The 24,699-nt window shown below is 46.6% G+C and overlaps 1 protein-coding gene across 1 annotated transcript; it reads right to left on the reverse strand.

The window, feature by feature from the left end:
* Window positions 1-13,415: 13,415 nt before the first annotated feature.
* Window positions 13,416-21,765, reverse strand: KLHL38 (kelch like family member 38). The gene is made up of 4 exons (XM_059392963.1): window positions 21,633-21,765; window positions 19,612-21,072; window positions 15,503-15,608; window positions 13,416-14,387 (listed from the first exon to the last, which is right to left on the reverse strand). The coding sequence occupies exons 2-4, from the start codon at window positions 20,962-20,964 to the stop codon at window positions 14,098-14,100; spliced, it is 1,749 nt and encodes a 582-aa protein (XP_059248946.1). The 5' UTR covers window positions 20,965-21,072; window positions 21,633-21,765; the 3' UTR covers window positions 13,416-14,097.
* Between the last annotated feature and the right edge of the window lie 2,934 nt (window positions 21,766-24,699).

A 24,699-nucleotide genomic window follows, 5' to 3' on the forward strand; every position in this document is an offset into this window, starting at 1 on the left:
TAACTTGCCCTGCCCTACCCAAGGTTAGACATATGACTCAACCTAGGACTCTTTGACCCAAAGAGTGAACTGTCCAAAAATGGACAGAATGTCAAAATCGACTCATCCTAGTAATGGTGGCCTGCATGACTATCCTTCTCTTCCTGTTGCTGAAAGTCCTGGGGATGCTCTTGTCCCTGCCAGTTTACCAAACTTTCCTTTAATTCTCTGAGCCACCTGTATTTTTTCAATACTTCCCTCTCTAATCAAAATTAGTCAAATTCTCTTTCTTACAACAAAAGACTCTAAATAATATAAATGCATAATAATAAGCATATGAAAAAAAGAAATGTTCCAAGAAATACAAGTCAAAATAAATATTTATAGCCTGTAAAATTAAAAAGAGACTCAAACAATGATGATATCCAGTTGTATCAAGGATATAGTAAGACAGGAACACACAAATTTCTCTGAGATTGTAATTGATGTTAACTTTCTGGCAATTATTTTTTTACGATATGAGTCAAGAGAATTAAAAAAGTTTATACCTTTTGACCTAGCAATTCTGCCTCTTGGCATTTGTTCCAACAAAAGAACAAGAAACGGTGATATAGATTTATGTAGAAAGCATTCAGTGTTATTTTTAATAACAAAAGATGGGAATTTACTTAAATATTCAATATATTAGAATGGTCAAGTAAATGGAAGAGGTGGTAACATGTTGTAGTTGAAAGTATGGGCTCTGAAATTGGCCAACCTGGCCTTAAGTCTGGCTTTAAGTCTGTTAAGTTGTGCAGCCTTGGACAAATTATTTAGATTTTCATCCATAAAGTCTAAACAAAATGATATATCTAACTGTGGTAGCCAGCCTTCCAAGATGGTCCCCTTGATCGCTGCTTCCTGGTATTTGTATCCTTGTGTGGTTTCCTCTCGCACTGGAGAGGTTGGCTGGTATCAGCAGTAGGATATTGTGAAAATGATAGAATATGCTATCTGAGTCCAGGCCGTAAAAGCTACGTGGCTTCCATCTTTCTCTCTTTTGGATTACCTGCTATGGAGAAATTTAGTCACCATGTTGGGAGGGCATTGAAGCAACCCTATAGAAAGGTCCATGTGACAAGGATCTGGGGCCTCCTGCTGACAGTCATGTGAGTGAGCTGTCTTGGAAGTGGATTCTTCAGCCTTGTCAAACCTTCAGAAAAAATATGCTGGATAACTGGCTGACATCTTAATTGCAATTTCATGAGAGCCCTATAGCCAAAACCACTCGACTGAGTTACTTTCAAATCCCTGGCCCACAGAAACTGTGAAATAGCAAAAGTTTATTGTTTTAAACCACTAAATTTTGGCATAAATTGTTATCCAGCAATAAATAACAGTTAATTTTGCTGATCCTCAGTTTATTCATTTGATAACTGGGGACAATACTGCCTGCCCTAGATTTTTGTGCAGAATAAATATGATTCATGAAAAATTACAGGTCTACCATCATTACCTGAAATCTTAGGAGCAAGATATGTTTGGGTATTAAGAATTTTTCAGCTTCTATTAAAGTAATAAGATGCATAATATACTATATATTTTGAAACACTCCATTGGTATCTAATTCAGTACCTCATAATCAAACAGTAATACTCTGGTATGAAAATGTATGAATATGCACCTGAAATGGATAAATAAAGGCTAAAAATAGTCTCATGTCAGTTTTTCCTGTCAGGATTTGCTGCCAAATAAATTTGCTGCCAATATGCAAAAGGACCAAAGAGGCAAAATTGGCTTTCAGAGCTTTTTGGATTTCAGAATTATGGCCAGAGATTGTGGATTTTTTTTTTAAGATTTTATTTATTTATTTGACAGACAGAGATCACAAGTAGGCAGAGAGGCAGGCAGAGAGAGAAGAGGAAGGAGGCTCCCTGCAGAGCAGACAGCCCGATGCGGGGCTTGATCCCAGGACCCTGGGGTCATGACCCGAGCCGAAGGCAGAGGCTTTAACCCACTGAGCCACCCAGGCGCCCCGAGATTGTGGATTTATATGGATTTTATCATCCCAGGTTGAATTCTTTCCAAACACCAGCTCCTTATCTTATTTAGTTAGTCTCTGGTTATCTTTCTCCATTTATTTAGATTAATGAGGAAGAGACTAATGTGGCCTCCATTACTCTTTGGAAACCCAAAGAGTGTTGGTTGACACACTGAAAAAAGGATATTTCCCCTTATGAATTTAGTTCTCATTTCTGGGTGAACACCTGATAGTCATGACCCCAGAGGATACCAGTGAATCATCCAGTCATGGGGTTTAGAGATGATTCAGCAAGATTGAAGTGGTATCAGGAGTGCTTTTGGCTGAAGATCTGGAAGGTACTGATTACACATCCAATTATGCAACTGGTCCTGAGGCTCGCATTGTAGTAAAACTGATTCTCATCCAAACTAAGCATGAAACAGGGCCCTCACCTGGTAGGGCATGAGCTCCTGCCCTGGGAGATTTCAGGCCCTGGGAGTCTAGGGAAATTGTTCCTGCCAAGATGGGTCTTTTTCCTGTCTGCAGCAAATGGAAGACGGACTGAGAGCCAGCTCTGTGCATTTTTTATCTTCTCAATAACATCCTTTCTCTGAAGCAAAGGTCAGGGGTGCTTTGGGGGAACCAGAAACAATTCCCTTCTCTTATCTTCTTCAAGTGTTGTGTACTTTCATACTATAAGGGGGGTACTTCTCTGTGCCGAATCAATTCCTAATGTTCAACATTCAGTAATTAGGGTCTCATTCAAATGCAGTCAAACTTATCCCCTGCCTAGTTCTTGTAGGCAGAATAATGTACTTGAATTAGAAGCCATGAACTTGGGTTCAAACTGCATTTCTGCTACTGACCATGAGCCTGGCCAAGTAATTTTATCTTTCTGAGCTTTATTTTTATCAATCAAGTGGGGAATGAAAAGGAAGGGACTCCATTAGCTTTAATATTCTATAGTTATCTTTGAGAAGCCACCTGTGTACTCCTTCCATTAACTCTTCATTCATCCAATAAATATTTGCTGAATACTTACTGCATGTACTATTCTAGCCATTGAAGGTGCACTGCCTTTGCTGTTAGTTTACATGCTAATATGATAAGGCAGAAAACATATAATTCTTAAAAAAGGAAGTAGAGGTAGTGATAAGTGTTATGAGTAAAATAAAACTAGATAAAGGACTAGAGATGAATGTGGGGTGATATGGGAGAGTATCCATGACCATCCTAGACAGTGGCTGGGGAAGGATTCTTGAGGGAGGTTGCATTTGAGAAGAAACCTGATAATCACTTGATAGTATTTGTTGAATGAATGAATGAACAAGAAGGGGATAGTCATAAGAATATTTGGAGGAGAAACATTCTAGGCAGAAGAAACAGCCAATGTAAAGATCTTGAGTTGGAAATGACCTTAGCATATTTGCAGGCTAGAAAGGAGGTGGTGCTGACGTATAGTAAGGAGAGTGAGTGGACAGCAAGAAAGCCAGGGTAACTAGGGTCTTGTAGGTCAGGTTTAAAAGTTGGGTTTTATTCTGAGTGCAAAGGGAACCATTGGCAGAATAACATAACCTGATTTACACTTTAAAAATAATCATTCTGCAATGTGATACCACTTTCCACGTACCAGAATGGCATACAAAAAAGACAGACAATATTGAGTGTTGTTGAGGATATGTAGCAGCTGGAATCCTCATTCTCTGCTGGTGGAAGCAGAAATTGGTATGAATAGTTTGGAAACAGATTGGCCATATCTATAATGCTGAACATAGGCACACTCTGTGACTCAGCAATTTCATTCCCATTATATACTCCACAGATAGGTGTACATATATTCACCAACAGATATGCACAAGATAAGTTCATTACAGCTTCAAATGGGAAACTATACAAATGCCCATCAAGAGTAGAACAGAAACGTGAATTGTGGTATCATAGAGCTGAATACGATAAGCATCGAGCATGGGCAAACTATAACTACCCATAACCACATGGATGAATTTCACAAAGTTAATGTTGAGTAGAAGAAGCTGTATTGAAGAGTTCGAGCTGGGGCGCCTGGGTGGCTCAGTGGGTTAAGCCTCTGCCTTCGGCTCAGGTCATGATCTCAGGGTCCTGGGATCGAGCCCCGCATTGGGCTCTCTGCTCAGCAGGAAGCCAGCTTCCCCACTCTCTCCCTGCCTACTTGTGATCTCTCTCTCTCTCTGTCAAATAAATAAATAAAATATTAAAAAAAAAAAAAAGAGTTCAAGCTATCCAATCCCATTTATCTGGAAATCCAAGCAGTGGTTCTGTTGGAGAGTCTAAGGATGGGTAGAGGTGTGAAGGGGCCTTTGGGGTGCTATAATGTCCTGAAATGGATGTTGGTTATATGAGTATATTTGGTGTCTTTCTCCAGTCATCCCTTTACCCTTGCTTCCCTGGATAAATGGATCTTGAGCCCAGAGGGGTAGAATAAAGAATGTAGGAGGGTATTTATCAATGGCCACCTTCTTTTCCATCTACAGTTGCAATTTTCTCAGGAGTGTTGGGCAAATGAGATTCATGCATTTTAGAGGCAAGGCATTGCTGCTTAGTGACCTGCCCAAGAGTCCTCTCTATAGGGAGAACTGAACCTCAGATCCAGGACCTCAGGTGTTTTTCATAAGGCCTGCTGCTGTTTCTGGTTCTCCATGTTGCCTCTCCGGATTGGACCAACTGCCTCCTTCCAACTCCGTGACTCAGAAATGTTACATTTGCATTTGAGAATTTGAATCTAATCTAAGAAAGTACAGTGCTTCGACCATTCTCTTTATTTTTAGAGCCTTTTATCTAATTTTTTTTAAAGCAATGTTGTTGATTAAGGGGATAAAAATATTATAAGTGAAAAAAAAGGTGAAGATATCTGTTAAACTCTGAGGGAAGAAACGATAGTTTTCATTGTTAGATTTTTCTCGGTCCTACTGCATGGACATATGGAATTTTATGTGATACATTTTTGCCTAAACCACAAAATTTCATGAATTTTCAGTCATTGAATAATGAAATGAATCATCATTCTAGATGAAAAGGAGGCAATTTTGAGGGTAAAGTATTTCCCTGAAGACATTTTGAGAAACTAAGGCCTTGACCACATTCACTGCAACTGAGCTTTTCTGCGCTCATTTTCCTATGACTTTGGTATGGAAGAGCATGTCATGGTGTCCCCATAGGATGAGGAGCTAATGGCCATGTACCTCAGATCTACTTAGTCTTGTTTTCTATTTACCTACAGCTATAGGTAATAGCTAAACATTGCTAGTAGGCAAGTAAGAGAGTCTTCTTTCTGGCCAGTGGGGCAGCAAAGAGAATAGCATTTACTGAGTGCCTACTGGGTGGGCCCTCTGCTACCATTTTGTTATCTAGTCAAGTGGAGGCTGTTTATTCTTCCACATGTAAGGACCTCATAAATATGGAAGTGAAGCTTACATTTTTTGGTTGTGGGAAACCATTGAAAGGGTTTAAGCAAGAAAGAGATCTGGCCAGAATTATCTTTTGGAAACATAAATCGATCTATTGATTCCCCAACCCCTCTAGGATTACCTCTAGCAGGGGACAGTGAGTTAGACAAGGAGACTTTAGAGCCAGGAAGAGTGGTTAGGGGTCCTCTTCTATAGTCTGGTGAGAGATCATTGCATCCTCAGGCAATATACCTGTGAAGCTTTATCACCTCCTCCCTCTCATCCTTTCTTCTGTCATTGTCATTTACAATGCCATTGTAAATTTAAAGTGTCATTGACATTTAAAATGTCATTGTACATTTTGTTTCTACATCTGTTATTATCCCCACCATTCATGGTTGCTACTTTTGCTTTAGACATTTATATGGTTGTCTTGGGTGCTTCCCCCTCACTAAGCCCTGAGAAGGAGGAAAATATCATAATGCCTAAAATATAATTTGGCAACCATGTCTTAGTGGGGTTGAGTGACTTGCCTAGGATCTTCTTTCACGTGGGAAGATCTGGAGGGTGATTGCTCAGAATTCTGTGTCTCATCATGTCCACTGAGGAGATGGGTTAAGGGCAAATACCTCCCTCCCCCCACCCCGCTCCGTCCTCTAGGTTGGACACAGAGATGTGAAGACCTGGAAACTGGGGACATTGTCTGTCATGGGACCCTGGAGTGAGGGACAGAGGGGAGATGAGAGGTTAACCTGGTCCCAACCAGTCTTGTGAAAGAGTTGGATGGTGGAGGAACTGGCATGGGAAGCAAGACCTTGAACACCTTTATTTCTTCTAACATTCTCAATTTATGTGCAGGGCCATGAAGGACCAGAGAAAGGAAGTAGATGATAACAGTAATTGTTTATAAATTAGTGAGTGCTGGCTACTTTATGAACATGACCTCTTTCAGTCCTGTGGCAATCCTATGAGGGAGTATGTTAATTTCCTGGGGCCACTGTAATAAATCAACACCAACTTGGGGACCTAAAACACCAGAAACTCATTCCCTCTTAGTTCTGGAGGCCACAGCCACAGTGTTGATAGGGCTGCCCACCCTCGAGACTCTAGGGGAAATTCCTTCCCTGCCTCTTCCAGCTTCTGGCAACTTCCCATATTCCTTGGCTTGGGGGCTGCAGAATGTCATCCACTGCCCAGGGCTTCCCATAACCTTCTCCTCAACATCTCAAATCTCCTTCAGTCTTTCTCCTAGTCTGCCCAGATAATCAAGGATTATCTCATCTTGAGTTCCCCTGAGTAGCTACATTTGCAAGGACCATTTTTCCTGATAAAGCTATATCTTTAGGGAGTGAGGCATGATTCAACCCACTACAGAGTAACAGAATCATCATCTCTAGTTTACCAATAAGGACACAGAGAGGCTGGTTAATAAGGAACAGAAAGGTTGGTTAATTTTCCCTGGGCCACACAGCCAGTGAATTACAGAGCCAAGCTGAAACCCAGACATGTTGGCTCAGACTCTATTCTCATCCACTCACATCTGCCTCACAGACTCTTCTAGTGACATGAAAGGTCATGTAACAGCCTTTGTTAAATGTGTTTTCAATGGTGGCCTGGGAGTTTTAAAAGTGGTTCTGAAATATGGTTACCTAAGATCAGACTATAAGCAAGATCGTAGATTCCTGGTGCCTGTACAACCCCCCGGGGCAAGGAACAGTCATCTGTGACTCTGGAGGGTGGGAACCCTGGGGCAGTCTTCCCCTTCCTTTGGTTTTGTAATTTCTGCTGATGGCACAGGTGCCCTGTGGGTCAGCCAGGCTAGCAACCACTCTCTCTCTCTCTTCCTTGCTCCCCTCCTCACCTTTTTCCATGTCCGATTAGTGCCCGTGGCTTCCACCTCTTTGTTTCCTGTCCTTTCCTGTCCTCCCTTCCCTTCATACTTCACTGTTACGTTTGTGGTCATACCTCATCATCCCTCCTGGGGATGGGAATAGCTTCCCATCTGAACTCTCCAGACTACCCCAGCTTCTTCTGGTTGCCGGTAGAGTGATTTTCCTACAGCACTCACCTGGATAAGAGCCACTGTGCCCTCCCACGCCAGTCAACCCCTTCTCTATAATTCTCCCCTTCCCCCATGCCATTCCAGAAACTTACCTTCTCTCTCCTTTGTGCTCATCCTAAATGCCTGGATAGCCATTCATTCATTCATCCATCCATCCATCCATCCATCCATTCATTCAACAAGTCTTTGTTGATTGCCTTTTCTGTGTCCAGTGCCAGGGAAACAGATGTGAATGGGGCAGCCATGTTCTCTATTCTTGGGCAACCTCCATTTGGCTGGGAGTGTGAGCTAAATGAACTCAGGAAAGCAAATAAAACAATAAATAATTATTATAAAAGGTATGAAGGGAAGAAACAAAGAGCGCGAGAGAGAGCAATGCGGTGGGTGGGGTGGGAGGCCCATTAGGGTGGTCAGGAAGAGTGCTCAGGAGAAGCCAGAGGTTCCTGTGTTAACTGAACTAGGTAATGCCGCTGCAGTGCTTAGTAAACGGGCAAGTCCATTAGCACTCTCAGTTTTGCTCCTCAGATAAGTCAGTTAAATAAATCTATACTCCAAGTAGGGATGAATTACCTTTTTTCCTCAAATACTTGATTAAAGATGAATGTCTCAGAGACTCTGCTAATGAATTCTGTTGTTTTTCTCCTTGGTCTCATCTTGAGTGTAGGTATCTCCACATTGCTTCCCTTCCAACTCTCTTTGGAAGGTTCCGATATTTACAGTTGTCCTGAGATAGCCCTCTTGTCTCTGAATGTGTGCAGGGCTGATGGGACCATTGGTGACACTGCAAAGACAGCCCCTGAGTTGGAATAAGGGAGACCTTCCTGTCTCCATCTTTCTAACTTAGAAATGCCTCAGACTCCTGAATCCTTGGCTGTGTCCTCCAAGCATCATTTTTTCTGGACCGCTGGCTTGTTACTGGGAGTGTTACCGGGGAATTCTGGATTGCAGACCCTGGAATTCTAATGGAATCAAATCAATGAAATCGGGAGGAAGAGAGATTTGCGGGTATCTTCAGGGAAAACAAAACCCAAATTCCCCACATGAGGAGAATAACGTAGCATTTGAACAGGAACCTAGAATTCCTGTGAGACTGCATGAAAGCTGACATTCCAGAAACCAGACTCCCTTCCCCCCAGCATCCTCAGCTTTGGATTCACTCTCATGACGTCACCCAAAAGGCTTATGTTGGCAAGATCAAGAAGAGGACATTAGCGGCGACACTCTGTTAGCAGATGAGTTCTTACATAATTTCTTATGCCTGACCCGAATTCCTTCTTGATGGGCATTTGGCCAGTATCGTTCACCCTGGCCTTTTGGGAAGCTGCCCGGAAGCTGTGTCTTCTATACACTGGCCTTGGGGTCCTTTCAGTGTTTGCTAACCCTTGTGAAATGGTTGAGTCGAATTTAGTGCATATTTACTGAGTATCTTTGCAGTGCCCAGCCCTGTGGGGCTGGGGCTGGAGTTGGGATACAGAGATGAAACAGTCCCTGCCCAGGTGATGCCCCGGAGAAATGGGGAGAGGAGGAGGAGTCCGTGCCATGCGGCTCTGCTTGGGGCATGGGCGGGGTGGGGGAGATGCCTTCATGTGACGGCATCTGCAGTGGGCTAAATAATGCCTCCCCACAAATGCCTGACACCTGGAACCCAGACCTTATTTGTAAATAGGGTCTTTCAAGATGTAATTAAGGTGAGGATCAAGACGAGATGCTGCCAGTTTAGGGTAGGCCCTAAATTCAGTAAGAGACAGAAGAGGACACACTCGGAAGAAGGCCTTGTGATCCGAGAGGCAGATTCTGGGGTGATGGAGTTCCAAGGTAAAGAATGACAGTTTATCTGCTAATGAAGCCTTTCTTTGCATCCAGAACAGCCTGTATCCTCTGGTGACGTTTAGGGCCCATTCACTTGTGCACCTGCTCATTCATTCTGCAAACGCGTCAGTACCGTTTGTGTGCCAAGTATACTGACTGAGCTTGGCCAAGAGGTTCATAGGGACCTATGGGACTCTGTGGGCCCCCGTGAAGAGCTCCCCTTCTAGGTCTAGTAACAAGTCTCTACAGTGCTACAGTGTGGAAGGAGCTGGAATAAAGAGGTGGGGGGGGGGAGAGTGTTGGAGAAGTTTCCATGGAGGAGGTGAAGGTTGAGTAAGAGTTCAGTAGGCAGAGCAGGGAAAGGCATCCTGGCCGAGGGAATAGCATGTGCGGAGGCACAGAGGACAGCATGGCATGTTGGGGTGAGGCAGGGTTGTGTCGATATCCTGAGAAGGATGAAGTCTCTGAGTAAGACCTGTCGTAGTCCTCATCCTCTGGGACCCTACAGATTTTTGTTATAGGTGGCGAAGGTGAATTTAGCCACTTTCTTCTTCTGGATGCTAGTTTCTCTGCTGGTTCCTTTTCTGCTCACTGGTTTATGTTGGGACAGGGTTTTTGATATTTTTGTCAGTGTTTTCTAGCTTAGCTCTTATTCCATTTCATTTTTGCCCCTTCCCTTGTTGCCTGTTGAGATGATTAGTCAGACTATCTGACATTTTTTTACTTAATATGTTTCAGTCTAACTGCTGCCGGCTAAATATACTTTGACCTCAGCTCTGGGCTGTGACTCTCTCCTCAGCCAGTGAGACGAAGGAAGCCTCGTGCCAAAACTTTCTGTCGCTTTCTTTTTGGACTGGGATAGTCCTCAGCAGATTGGAAAGCATCCATTCTGGCCTGGGGGTGCGTTTCATAACCCAGTTCAGATGTGGGGTTTGGCCAGGGGGTGCCCAGGTGTATGAACACACCTGCCACGGAGCGTCTTACCTGATGCACGAAGCTGGCCTGCCACGGGGGTCCAAGTGTGTTCGGCCCTGGTGCCATCTTTCTTTATAAATTCCAGGGGACAATTGACTTTGCTTTTGTGGGCCCAGGGAGACTTGGATAGGCTCCGAGCAGCCACAGACTCGGACAGCTTAGTATATTTTGGATGAAGACGAAGGGGAAGGAAAGTGGATGCATTAGCAAGTCTCCGACAGAAGGAATTCTGGAGGCTGCTGAAGGAGTTCATAGATGGCGATACTCCCACTTCCAATTCCAGGCAAAAAGGGCCGTCTAGGATAAGCTCTCAGCCTCCAGGCCTGACCTAGGTGGGCCACGCTACTTCTCTCCCAGGGAGAGGGGAAGGGGGAGAGGGAAGGACACAGTGACCCCTTAGCAGAGGAGCTGAGGTGCTTACCCCAGCAATTATCCACAGGCACGTCTGAGTTTGAAATGGAGCTTCTAGAGACAGTGTGGATTCAGCAAATTCATTCTTTAATCCACTCATGCTACACTTACTGGGGATCTATAATACATACGGCGGACGGTGAGCCCAGCCCTGGGAATGTGGATGAGGATAGGGCCCATAGGAGCCTGGAGGGGAAGACAGTGATGAGGGTCTCAGAGGGGATGTGTAGGGACAGCGAGGACACTTAACGGGAGAGAGAGCCCCCCAGGCTAGGGTAGGGGGGCACGGAAGGCCTCTGATGCGGTGAATTTTAATCTGGCAGGTAAGGTATGAATTGAAATTAAGTCAAACACAGAGGTGAGAGAGGTGTGTGCCAGACAAGAGAGAGGCGGGGGTGACAAGGGGAAGTGAGGAAGGCTGGCTGGAGTTGGGGGGAGCAGTGGGGAGCAGGAAAAGGCCGGGCCAGAGACCGGCGGGTGCCGGTGGCAAAGGCCCTGGAGGGGAGAGAAAACACTGGGGCTCTATGCTAAGGTCTCTGGGAAGCGGTCAAGTCATTTTAAGCAGGTGAGGGATATGAACGGGGTTGTGTTTTAAAAAGATGAGCCTGGGGGCACCGGGGTGGCTCAGTGGGTTAAGGCCTCTGCCTTCGGCTCCGGTCATGATCCCAAGGTCCTGGGATCGAGCCCCACGTCGGGCTCTCTGCTCAGCGGGGAGCCTGCTTCCTCCTCTCTCTCTGCCTGCCTCTCTGCCTACTTGTGATCTCTGTCTGTCAAATAAATAAATAAAATCTTTAAAAAAAAAAAAAAAAAGATGAGCCTGGCTGTTGTTGGAGGAAGGGTCCGAGGTGGACAGGCGTGGAAGCAGCAAGGCCACTTAGGCTGGTCGACAGTGGAGACAGAGGGACTGAGGTGATGGCTGTCCCTGAGAGGAGGCGTGCACAGATTGGATCAGGGCACCGAGGAGAGGCATCTCTGAGCCGACCCCTGAGGAAAGGGAGGGAGGGAACCCTGTGGGTGTGGCATCCAGGCCAAGTCTGTTCTGGCGCAGGGCGGGGTGCATGCGAACACAGATGTGTGAGCCCGGAGGCCAGTGTGGCCGACACCGAGTGGGGGGACACGGTGAGAGCAGAAGGGGAAAGGTGTGAGGTGGGGGGACAATCTTGTGGGTCTCTGGAAGGCATCAGAGAAAGCTGGGAAGGCTTTGGAGAGGTTTTCTTTTTCTTTCTTTCTTTTTTTTTTTTAATTAAAATTTTTTTTTAACTTTCGTTCCAGTATAAGCTTTGGAGAGTTTTCAACAGGGGAATGACCTCTTCTGACTCATGTTTCATGTTTGTGAAAGATGCCCCCGGCTGCTGCGTGGAGAGAGATTTGGGGGTGAAGGCGGAAGCAGAGACACCAGTGATGGGTGTAGATGAGAGAAGATGGCGGCTTTGACCAGAGTAAGAGCGGTGGCTGGTGGGGCTGCTGGGCCCGGCGCTCCTGAACCAAACGGAGTGGGGTGTGAGGGAGAAGAGCCAAGAGCAGCATCCAGGTCTTTGGGCCTGAGAAGCTGGGAGACAGTTGTTTCCTTCTCTTAGGCTGGGGAGGCCTACCATGGGAGGAGTTGGTTTGGTGAGGAAAAAGTGAATGTGAACACATCGGCTTTGAGGTATTTGACATCCAAGTGGAAACATGGAGCGAGCCCTGGGGTCTGGAAGTGGAGAACAGTGGGAAGTCAGCAGCGCTCGGCGGGAAGGAAAAGCCATGCACGGAGGGGGCTCACTCCCCTGGGCCTGAGGGTAGAGGCGCGGAATGTGTAAGGGCTGAGCACTGGGGCGCACACCATTTACTAGTGGGGAAAGAAAGAGACAAGAAATTAAAGAGACAAGCATTAAGTGCATAGAGCAGGGAGAGAGGGTGAGTGGTGTCCCAGAGGCAGCGTGAGGAAGGCATTTCAAGATGGAGGGAGGGTCATCTGTGTGGTGCGCTGCTGATGGCTCCAGTCCGATGACAGATCAAAACGCACTGCCTGTGAGGTGCTGGAGGTGTCGCTGGTCACCTTTTCCAGGGAGAGGAGGGATCGAGAGCCTGAAAAGAGGGGTTCAAAGAGAATGGGTTGTAGTAAGAGGCCAGTTAACCGCTAAGGTGACAGCATCCAGGATGAGGAACAGGGGCTGACAACCTGGGCAGGGTGTCTAGACCACGGCCACATGGTCTGGGGAGCAGGGCAAAGCTTCAGATCCCAACAGGAGGAGCTGAAGTGCAGGAAGAAAGGAAAAGTCCAGAACATGAACCTGGAGAACAGGGTGGGGAGGAAGGTTCTGGCTTGAGGGCTCTCTGGTGCCCGGCTCAGGGAAGTGAGACCCATTCCAGATGCTTCCATAGCTGGGGAGAAGACTGCCAGGTGATTATAATGTGCTGTCATCTTCAGTTGATTCCGGAGCTTAAGACGGAGCCAGCTTGGGAGGCACTTTGAGACCAAGAACGTTGTTGGGGGGTATTTAGCTTTGGCATGGACAGGGCAGTAATTGCTGGGATCTCTGAAGGAATTTGTTGACTTTCTTAGAATAGTGATTCTCATAACATTTACCAAAATGAAAATCCTGATGAATTCTGCAGGTTTATAGCTCCCCAGAGGCTGGAGAAAAACATAATTTGGCACTAGAAAGAAACTTTATTCTGGCCGCATGGATAATTTTGCAAACACTAGATACTACGCTGCACACATGTTCCTCGAATTCCAATTTATTACATCCACAGAATGCAAAGAAACACAGTCATGGCCCATGTCTCACACTGCCACCTGGACCCTGTGCCAGGGACCCCTTTTGCTCTAGATTTCCATGATGCTCTGGGTAGATGTGGTTTTGGTCAGTGCAGCAGTTCTTTCTTTGGGAAACTGCTTCTGTCTCCTGCTGTGCAGTTTGGATGAGCTGTCAGTGGTAACAGTCAACATGACTTCTGCCTGTAGGGATGTGCTCTGGGATCACACAGTTACAGTAGCACAAGCCCCGGAAACAGTGATTGACTCAAGAAGAAGGCATGGAAATAAGAAACAGCCAATTCGGATTATTTTCAAGGTTAATGTATAGATAATGGTGAGGTTCTTTCTTGGAGATGCAACTTTAGAAAACACTGAGTTTATCAGTCGCCACTGTCTTCACACTTTGTGGATACAGAAGCTTGTTTGTAGCATGAAGTCTAACAGAGATGAGGTAGGAAGGAGAGGCAGTAGGGGGAGAAGGGGAGAGCGGGAGACGGGGTGGGGGTGTGGAGAACCAGAGAGGGCCAGAGCGTTCTACCAATAGGATGCCTGGTTCCAGGCCTCCAGGCTCTGGAACTTTTGGTCCTGTCAGGGGCACTCCCTGCATCCTTTTGGGGTTATACTCCTTTGAGTTGGGTTTCTGTCTCTTACAACAGAAAGCATCTTGACTAAGACCCACAGTTACTTGCCAACTTCACGGGAAGGTGGGGGTGTGGGGTATGCACTGGAGAGTGAGGCAGGCGTGGTCAAAGAGTTTGTGAGGAAGCTGTCCCTGGGACGTCCAGGTGTCTGTCTCAGGGTCGTAGCAGTCAAAGGAGGCCAAGTCCTCGATGCTGCAGTCTGTGGTCAGCCGCCGCCCGCCCGTCACGTAGAGCTTATTCCCCATCACCGTGGCCCCGTGGTGCATCCTCCGGTCTTTCATGTCCGCACACTTGACAAATTTGTTGGATTGAGGGTCATAAGCAAGAATCCTCCTTGTGTAACCTGAAAACCAATGGCATGTTGGCAAGCTCAACATTGTTCATTTGGGACAGGAAGTCTGCAGTCTGGAAACATATCTGTACTTTGCCATTGCCTAGTACCAAGGCTGGCATCTGAACTAAGGTATAGAATATTTTGATAAGCTGCCCAAGGTCCAGTGTGTGGCAGACCTGGGGTTTAGACTAAGATCTGTCTGATTCTGGCCCCTGTATCCTTAACCTCATGTTAAGGCAGCATTAGATTGGGAGCAGCTTCCTGATTCCAGACCTTTTTCTATCTTTTTTTTTTTTTTTAAAAGATTTTTTATTTATTAATTTGACAGACAGAGATCACAAGTAGGCAGAGAGGCAGGCAGAGAGAAAGGGGGAAGCAGGCTTCCTGCTGAGCAGAGAACCCGATGTGGGGTCTGATCCCAGGACCCTGGGACCACGACCTGAGCTGAAGGCAGGCTTTAACCCACTGAGCCACCCCGGTGCCCCGAGCTTTCTCTATATTATTGGCTTTTTCATCTCTCTCACATGTTCCCTTCCCCCCAAGAACCTTAATAATCCAGAGAAGGAGCCTTGGGAATTCAGGAACAGTTCTCACCACAGACCTATCTGGTCCCCACCACTCCCTACTTTTAGGATCCCCATTTTACAGATGTGCAAACAGAGGCACAGAAAAAGATTAACGACGTGCCAAAGAGTATACAGCCAGTGACAGTCAGGATTTGAACCCAGGTCTGACCCTAGAACTATTCCTCTTAACCAAGACACTCTACTGTAGTTGCAGAGAAATGATCCATTAGCGGCTAATTTTATTAACAGTAGCAAACATTTTTTGAGTATTTGCCATGTATCTGGGATAGTGCTAAGTGCTTTAGATATGCGAGCACATTTTATTGTCACAACAATTCCGTGAAGTGGGTATTATTTCATTCCTTGTTTATAGATGAAGACAGGGAGAAACTTCTGGATGAGAAAAGAACTTTGTCAAGTCATGCACACTCCCCTAGTTGGATGGATGTGCTTTTAAAAACACTGTTTTGTAGAACAACATCTGTCTATTTAGTGACCCTTTTTCCATGGGAGATGCCAAGTTTGTGTCCAGCCTAACTATCCTCTGTTCCAACTCACCTCCTACGATAATAATCTTCTCCCGAAGCACCACGGCAGGGGCACACACATTCTTGATCATCCTTGTCTCCATTTTGAACCATGTGTTTCTGGAAATGTGATAAACCTGAGGGAGAAATAGAATCACGGTGCTGCACTGTAAAGTGATATATATTTTCTAAAAGATAGAAGTAGTATTTAAGAGAGTGAAATAAGATTGTTTTTCTTTTCACTTTTTAAAATGTAGGTAGGTGTATTATTATCAACAAAATGTAATTAAATAACAGAAAGTATATATTACTAGAAATTGGTCTTTATGTGAGACCATGAGATCCTTGGCTATGTCTCCATAGAATGGACGGAGAGTTACGCATTGTGGTATGTGTTTGCTTACCTTACTTGGAACATTTTTTTCTTTTTAATGGGAAATGGAGCAACTTGGGTATTCATAAAACCAGTGATTTTTCAATCATTTCTATTTCCGGCTCATGTTTAAATTTCTAAATGTTCCCGTGTATCAGAGAGGGCCTGAGAGCCAAGAATGCATGTGGGGCTAAGTGAGGAAGGCTTTTGAACAGTTCATGCCTGAAAGTCATTAGAATGGTAGAGGAAGCATGAGAAAAAAGTAAAAGAGCAAGGAGGTGGGGCAGGGCTCCTTGGCCACGGTCTGAAATAGCATCACAAAGCATTATTCCCAGAACATGTCCCCTTCAGTTTAAATAAAGTTCAAATATTAAATATAAAGTAGTTCACGACTAGCAAAATTGAGCACAAAAGACTTAGGATGGATTTCATATAAGAAAAGAAGAGGCAAAACATTTATTTGCCAAAGAAAATGGCATTTTTTTCTATATAAAATTTAATTGCTACCATACGAAAGACTCTATTTTTTAGTATATTACCAAATTTGATCTTCACAAGCATCCTATGAATTAGGTACCATTACTTGCCCCCATTTTTCACATTAGGTCATTGAGGCTCAGAGAGGCTAAGTGACATGCTGGAAGTCACATGGCTAAGGAATGGAAGAGCTGGTCCGGTTGAGCCCAGCGTCCAAATTCTTCTTCTTCTTCTTCTTTTTTTTTTTTTAGGTTTTTATTTATTTATTTATTTGACAGACAGAGACCACAAGTAGGCAGAGAAGCAGGCAGAGAGAGAGGAGGAAGCAGGCTCCCTGCTGAGTAGAGAGTCCAACGTGGGGCTCCATCCCAGGGCCCTGAGATCATGACCTGAGCTGAAGGCAGAGGCTTTAACCCACTGAGCCACCCAGGCGCCCCCAGAGTCCAACTTCTTAACCACCACAGTCACGACTGGGCTTGGGGCCATATAGGTGTCGCCTTTCTTGATGACACATTTTGAGACTGAAGACCTCTCGAGGTCTTCCCATTCTTGAAGCTAATGAAGCCTAGATGAGGCCATGTGCTAGAGACAGCCTGTTAAGCCTCATGGTTTCATCTGAAAATACATAGATGACACTGGAAAGTGGGATCCTTGGAGTTAAAGTAAACACTGAGTGAGTAATTGCCTCCTGGCTCTCTGTTCTTTGTCAGCAAGTTTGGGGTATGGTTTCAAAGATAGATTAAACATCTGCTCACAATCCTCATCATACCCCCAGAGAGCTGGGAGCAAGGATAACAAAGTGTCAAACTGGTGTTTGACCAGTGGAGGAAGTGATATTTTGTTATAGTGAAGGATTTGCTCAGTGCCCTCCAGAAACAGAGGGAGAAAGGTGGCCAGGGAGAAAGGTATACATACGCACACAAATTACACAGTGATACCACTGTTCAATAGTTCCTAAAAGAATGCTTGTGTGCAGAAGAACCATCCTGTAAAGAAAACCGAATCTGTGCCAGAAAATCCAACCTACTTTATCAAGCAACCCCACTGATCTCATGCTATAGTTGAATGAGTAAAATTACCATTTCAAAGCTAAGGCTAAGTAGATGAGAAAAGCTGCCATGAATGCTTTTCCCCTTCTCACCCCTGCCATGTAAAAGGATTACTCACACGGTAGTGGGTTTTTTTCCCACCGGCCTTTGCAAGTGTCTTGTTCGATGGTACCATTCATTTTTTGATACGCCAGCTTGAAAGCTTTTCTGAGATTTGTATGTATTCTTAGGAAATCAGTAACAACTTTGCAATGTGACGTCATTAGCATTATTTGTTCACTTCATTTTGAAAAGCACTTTTGTAAAAGAGGGAGGGGTTCTACCTTTACCTAGAAGCCCTCTGTTCCGTCCACACTGTGTGGCCAGAGCTTGGTGGGGAGCGGACCATGTCTCTCTTGGCTCAAATATATGAGTGGGATTTGAACAGGCTCAACATCTGCCGAGGTGGTCAGAGAAGAACTGAAAATACGGGCTGGGAAAATGAAGCCAAGACAAAACAGGGATTAAACTGAAGCTTGATACTTTTCTCCATCTCCGCTGGCACCAGCTTAGCCCAAGCCACTGTCATCCTGGCTGGATCTCTAGAACAGTCCCCCGCTCTCCTCCCTTTGTCCACGCAGGACCCTCGAATCCCTTTGGCACAGGGCGTCCAGAGGGAGCTTCTAAAAATGCAAATTTGATGACTTCAGCCACCCTGTTAGTCTTCGGCTACAACCCCAATTCCTTGACAAGGCCTAGAAAGCCTACTGGGTCAGCCTAATGTCCACAAACACCTCTCCCTTGGGAATGTTCCAGAATTTCTATAGTAGGGGCTCAGGGGCAGCAGTCTGGGTGAAGGGGGTGGCCCTCAGGGCAGCTTGGGAAGGGGGCTGATGGAGAACATGTGAGAACTAATTCCTTCCCTCCCCACCCCAAGCTCCACTTAGATAGACTGCCTTTTTGCCTCCCGCTGTGTCCCAGCTACATGGTCAGTCTGTCAGTCCCTCCAGGTGTTGGGCTGTGCCCTTCTCTGCTCCAGAGCCTTTGGTTCAGCTGTTTCCTTACCTGGAAGTACCCCTCTCTCAACAGAGGACTCTGCCTCTGCTCAGAGAAGCTTCCTGCCCGTGTCTCCATCCCAGTCAGGTCCTTCTATCTTCCCGGTGATTCTCCCTCTTCATTTACTCGCCTTCCATCTTCTCTTGCCTCCCTGTTCACGTCAGCTCAAACCAACCTTGAAAGTTCACACCATCCCCAATTCCCTCTAGACTGGCTTAGGGCACGTCTCATGCTCTTATAGCACCCCTCCAGTCAGCACGTGAATTGTAATTTTCCTGAAGCTCCTGGAGGGTTAAGTGCATGTTCCTGCTTATGCCCTTGTCCCCAGGGCTCTTACAGGGGGCTTGGGCTCGAGATAGCTCTCATCGGGCAACATAGCAACTACCAGGGAGCTCCTTGATCATTGTTAAAGACAGGCTCATTATTCATTTTTTCATATCACGATGTGAACTGCAGAGATTAGAACTTGCATAAAAGACTTCATATTCTGAGATTTTGCTTTCTGTTGGTAACACTTCTCAGAGAGCTTGCTAGTGATGTTAGTGTCTGTCTGTCATTTAAGGCCAGGGTTCTCCAAACTGGCTGCTCCTTAGGACCTCCTGGAGATGTCTGTAACAGATATATGTCAGGACCCCCATAAAGAGATTTTGATTCAGCCTATCTGTGGTTGGGTTCCCAGGATTTGGTCACAGACTGTAGACCAATGCTTGGGACTCTTCTTCTAAGGCCTTTTTGATTTGGGTGAGAGGATCTGCAGATTTCCTACAGAACTTCACTTTCTGATATTCCATGTGTTCTAGCTTGAACTTTTTTCATTTTTTTTTTTTGAACTTTTAGAGATACTAATTTTATCTCTAATAAGATTAGAGATAAACTCTTCATGGACAGGGATTGTATCTAACATTCCTTTGTGTGTATTCATCTTACACAACCAGAATTCATAAATGGATAAAGTCTTACGGAATTTAAACTTCCTTCTTTCCTCCCTCCCTTCCAGCTTCCCTTTCCTCCCTCCTCTATGTTTTCTCTGCAAAGGATAGTGAGTATGTGGACTACAGGTATATGTGTATGCACTCATGCAAGCAGGTATCCATGAATGTGTATGTGCATGTATGCACGTGTGTTTGTATGTGTACACACACATATGGGTATGTGTGCATGGTGTGCACTCATGCACTCCCATGATGGGAAGGACCAGCCATTTACCTGGATAAGGCGTACAGGATTCTGCATGATGTCCTCTCCCCCAAAAAGGTAGAGTCTTTGGTCTTTCACAGCAACCGCAGGGTGGAGAACCCCCACAGGCATGCTGGCCATACTCTCCCAGATGTTGAAGATGCTGTTGTATCTCTCCATGGAGCCCATGACCTCCTGCCCTTCTCCGATGCCCCCAATGGAGAAGATGAAGTTCTTATGGGCAGTGCTTCTATGGGAGTAGCGGGCCACCAGCATGGGCTGCCCCAGCCTCCATTGGTTGAGCTTCAGGGAGTAGATGTAGACGTTGTGGCTGGGTACGTTCTTCCCTGAGCCAACAGCCATGCCTCCTAGCACATAGATGCTGCGGTGCAAGGTGACGGCTGAGGCCTTATATAGGCGGGTTGGGAGTTTAGCCAGGTTCTGCCACTGGTTGGTCTGTCTGTTGTACAGTAGAACATCCCTGGTGGTCTGCTGGTTGTCCTTCCTCCCACCCAAGACGATGAGAAAATCCTGGTAAGAGGTTCTTGGGGGGACGTGCCATGGAGGCTGGAGGTCTGGGGCACTGGAGGTGCTGTACGTGGCAAACATCTGCCTCTTGGCCATCTCCAGGATGGTCTGGCACGAGGGTGAGGACTGCAGGAGGGCATCGTTGGCGATGAAGTGGTGGAAGAAGGCCGGGTGGATATACTGAAGCCTGACCTGCTTGAATAGCTCCTGCACGTGTCGTTTCCGGGCCTGGAGGTCATGCTTGATCCAAACCATGAGGGCCTCGAACACCTTTTCCTCCTCTCCACAGAGCCCGTCGTCCCCCAGGTAGTCTCTCAATTCCAAAGCACAGAGCTCCTTCAGGTCGGCCGAGGCAGCCACCTCAGGGAAACATGTCAGGGCCACCTCCCTGGCTTTCTTCTTGAGGGTCTCACAACTCAAGATTTCGGAGAGTCGGATCATGCCCAGGCAGTTGCTGGGGGTCAGCTGGCTCTGGAGGTAGGAGGAGCAGGCCTCCAGTAGCTTGGGGTATTGCAGCATGGAGGCTGCCTCCATCAAAGGCAGGACGTTCTCAGCCGTGATGGGCACCTCCCCTGTGTACACATATGAGATGATCTGGTCCAGAGTCGTGGGGTCAATGCCTTTCAGCTGGACTTTGGCCTCGCTTCTCTCCCGAAAGTTGCTGCAGAACATGGCCCGGAAGTAGGGGCTGCTGGAGGCCAGCACACTTCGATGGCAGGGGACCTCCCAGGTCCCCGCACAGATGCTCACATCAGTCAGCAGCCTGTTTTGCCTCAAGCCATTGAGCTGCCTTAATAAGTCAGAGGAGAAGTCGTGGTCTTTGAAGAGCAGTCCATCTGGCGACTCCTCATCCATCCTAGAAGGAGGGGGAGAGGTCCCAAGGGGAGGTGTGTGCTGAAGGGTTTAGCTGTGTTGACTCCAAGACTTGGAGATTCCAAGACTCAGTGTCCATTCACTAAGGTGCTGTGGATATTGCCAAGAAGGTTGCTTAGTGAAGATTGGAAAGAGAGGCCACCTACACCCCACACCTCACAGCCAACACTCTCTTTTTGGTTATGGTTACTCCCAAAGGTGATAGGCAAAGAGCATCTTCAGATAATCTTAGGGAAAAAAACCCCAAAAAACCAAAAAACAACTACTGACATGGTTGGAAGTTACCTGATGGTCAGGGGCTGAAGCAAGGTGACAGTCCCTGCATTTGACCAGCCCAAACCTGTGAGCCCTGCTCTAGCTTCTCAGCATATCTGTTCCTCAGTAAACTCATGTAAGCATCTTTCTGGGTGTTAGTCATTCCCCGAGGAGTCAATCTGGCGGCGTGGCTCTCTGGCATCGAGAGAGCACTGAAGGATGAAAATGGGCCTTTGTGATTTATTTTTTAAAAACATGACTTCACAGAGTCTTTGGGGGTTTTGTTTTAGAATGTGATAAAGAGAAAGCAGAGACCAAACAACACTCTGGGCAGGGTTTCCGGGATGACACCTGGCAGTCTACCTGCGGAAGAATTAGGCATTAGAGATCTTTACCTTGGTTTGCAGCGGTGACGTCCCCCAGTGCCCAGTCCGCCTGGTCCCTCCGGAGACCTTCCACCTCTGGCTCCAAGTGAAACCATAAACCCAGGCCTTCCTTCAGTTGGCAAATGATTTGTCCTGGGAGAGTTCTGGATTTGTTTATGCAAACGGTGCTTTCGCAGTTTTCTAGAACTTCGGGAAAGAAGCACCGGGCAGGGAGACAGTGTATACATTCCAGGGCTAAGAATAGTTGCATATGTACTTTCCACTGTTATGACATGTGACTCTCCAGTTGCCTTTTGCAGCAACCCGAGGGCCTGCCGGGCCAGCGCATGCCCACATGCCTTGTTTCCTTGGCAAGTGTTTACATCGGCATAAATAGATCTGGAGGAACAGCTTCTCTTAGAGAAGACTTTGCTGCCCACTTGGACACATCTTGGGTCCCTTGTCCTAAAAGTGCCTGGGAATTCTAGATGTTTGTAAACAGGTTGCTGTGACCTGGGACAGTCACTGAAGATAGTTCTGGGCAAGTTGAAGGTGACGGATGGTCTTAGGGAGGCCGAAACGTGGGCCCGAGGATACTGTTCCGTGGGTCTTTATTTCCTGCTGTCTGCTGGCAGGATCGTTGAAGAGGGCTGTGCTTTCTGCCTGCAGCCTCCGAGGGGATGGAATGTATGACCCAAGTTGTTTTAAATATTTGTGGAGCACCCCAGAGTTCCCAGATGCAGGAAAGATCAAACCTTTGTTGGTTCTGCTGATGACAGGGGCTTCTGTTGTCAAGTGGCAAGGGTCGTACTCTTCCTGGTTATTCCTGCCTCTCACAGGCATATGCTGATCGCTCTTCAGGTCCTTTTTTTGTGAAAGATTTTATTATTTATTTGAGAGAGAAAGAAAAAACGAGTGGGGGGAGGGGCAGAGCAAGAGGGGAGAAGCAGGCTTCCTGCTGAGCTGGGGACCTGGGGCTGGATCTCAGGACCCTGGGATCATGACCTGAGCTGAAAGCAGCCACCCAGGAACCCCTCTCCGGTTGTTTTTTTTTTTTTTTTATGGTTCAGGCTGGCTTTTCTCTTTTACTTTTCCATTTTCTCCCATCAGGGAGGCTTGAGCTGGAGGCAGGAGGTAATGCGAGTCTCTCCAGGGTGTGCCAGAGAGAGGGAGAGGGGGAGGGAGAGGGAGAAAGCAGAAGAGGGGGAGGGAGAGAGAGATGGGGAACAAGCTGGGGGAGGAGGAAGGAGGCAGAGCAGGGGCGAGAGGGAAGGAGGGAGGAGAAGGAAAGAGAGGAGGAGGCAGCCCCCCAGGGTTAGAATCAGAGCCACGATGGAGAGCTGTGGAAACACAAGGCTGACTAAAAGGGACCCAGGCTCTGTGCTTTCCCTCCTCCCCCCCAGGAGATACTGACTGAGTGCCTCAGCAGTGAGTGCCTCAGCAGGGAGACCTGATTTTCTCCTCTTCTCACGTCTTGCTTGGACTTTTGCAGTGGCCTCCTGTGTTGATTTTTTCCCTTTGCTCCTAGTCTCTCTCCCTCTAATACAAGCACCCTGAGTAACCAGCAGAGTAACCCTAAGGAAGGCAAAGCGGACTCCACCAGCCCCAGCACCACGTCTTCCGGTGGCTCCCCAAGTCTGCAGGATTAAGCCCAGACTTCAGCAGGAATCCGATTGGTCTGCAGCCCACCTTGAGAACCGTCTCCTGCCCTGTCTCTCTCCCACTTACATTTTTCATTCTACCTCTAGGAGACAAGGTGCAGGTCCTTATATGGGTCTGATCTCTGGCTGGGCTGGCCTTGCTTTTAGAGTACCACAGAGCATGGTGGAGGGAGGAGCAGGAGGGTCTCTCGTTCATAGCTGCAGATCAAAGGGTGACTCATGACCCCAAGAGTCTAGGAGATCAAAGTCATGTAAGTAGAACCAAAACATGTCACTGGGGCTAGGGACTCAGAGGCCAGGATTAGGAGCAGAAGACCGGAGGAGAGGGGACCTGAGAGCCACGGGAAGTACCGGCGAGAAGCTAGAGAAAGGGACTGTGTAAGAGCCGTCGGACCTGCAGATTGTCCCTGCACTATGGACATCTGCTGATATGACAGCTGAGGAGCCAAATTCCATAAAAGGCCTGAGGCCCCGCTGTTTCTTGCTTCTCTGCCTTTGCCTGCTCTTTCTTCCCTTGGCCGAACTGCTGCTCATCCTTTGAAGCTTCCTTCAGAAGCTTCTCTGAAGGTCTTCCTTGACCCTCTCGGATAATTAGTATCTCAGTCCTCTGTACTATTTTCGTTTCTTCTGCATACTTTGTCTTCCCTTTTTTGTTTTTGTTTTTTTTTTTTTTAAGATTTATTTACTAACTTTAAACAGAGAGAAAGAGAGAGTGCTGGGGGAGGAGGAGAGGAATAGAGAGAATCTCAAGCGGACTCTCCACTGAGCATGGAGACCGATGCGGGGCTCGATCTCACAACCCTGAGATCATGACCTGAGCCAAAATCAAGAGTTGGATGCTTCACTGACTGAGCCACCCAGGTGCCCCCACTTCTGCATACATCTAATATATTGGCCTCATGTCCTCATTGTAGTTATATTTACCTGTCTGCATCCCCCTTATTAGAATGGAAGTGTCTGGACAGCAAGAACTTTGTCTCCGTTGTCTCTCTCTAGCCCTGGTGCCTGGCCAAATGGCTGGCATATAGTGAGTAAATTATGTATGGTTCTTGAACTGAGCATAGCAGAACTGAGGTTAGGAAAGGAGAAGGAGCACTGTTAGGTGAACTTCATACCCCCCCCACACACACACACTGCATAGGTTTAGCAACATGGCCATGTACCCCTTGGTTCACGTCCTTTAGACTACACTGCAAATGGTGCTCTGCAGTAACCTGGACATCTGTCCTTTCAATCAAATCCAATAACATGATAAAGAGAAAAGTAAAATACTACAGAGCAAGAGTTATTAAGTTCAAGGTTGGGAACAGATCTGAGGTCTTCCCAACCCCTATAGTGCTTTAGTCCTTGGCCTCAGAGTCAACACAAGGGAAGAATAATTTCCTTATTGCTCCGAAACGCCTATCTTTTTTTTTTTTAAATATTTTATTTATTTA

This window comes from Mustela nigripes, chromosome 3, assembly GCF_022355385.1.
Source record: "Mustela nigripes isolate SB6536 chromosome 3, MUSNIG.SB6536, whole genome shotgun sequence".
NCBI classification, from domain to species: Eukaryota; Metazoa; Chordata; class Mammalia; order Carnivora; family Mustelidae; genus Mustela; species Mustela nigripes.

What these genes read in the sequence shown, in the direction of transcription:
- KLHL38 (XM_059392963.1), bottom strand. Translation starts at nt 20,964, where the DNA reads ATGGATGAGGAGTCGCCAGATGGACTGCTCTTCAAAGACCACGACTTC. An exon ending in ATCCTGTACGCCTTATCCAG is followed by an intron (nt 15,609 to 19,611) that starts GTAAATGGCTGG and finishes TTTCTCCCTCAG; the next exon opens with GTTTATCACATTTCCAGAAA. An exon ending in GAAGATTATTATCGTAGGAG is followed by an intron (nt 14,388 to 15,502) that starts GTGAGTTGGAAC and finishes ATTGGTTTTCAG; the next exon opens with GTTACACAAGGAGGATTCTT.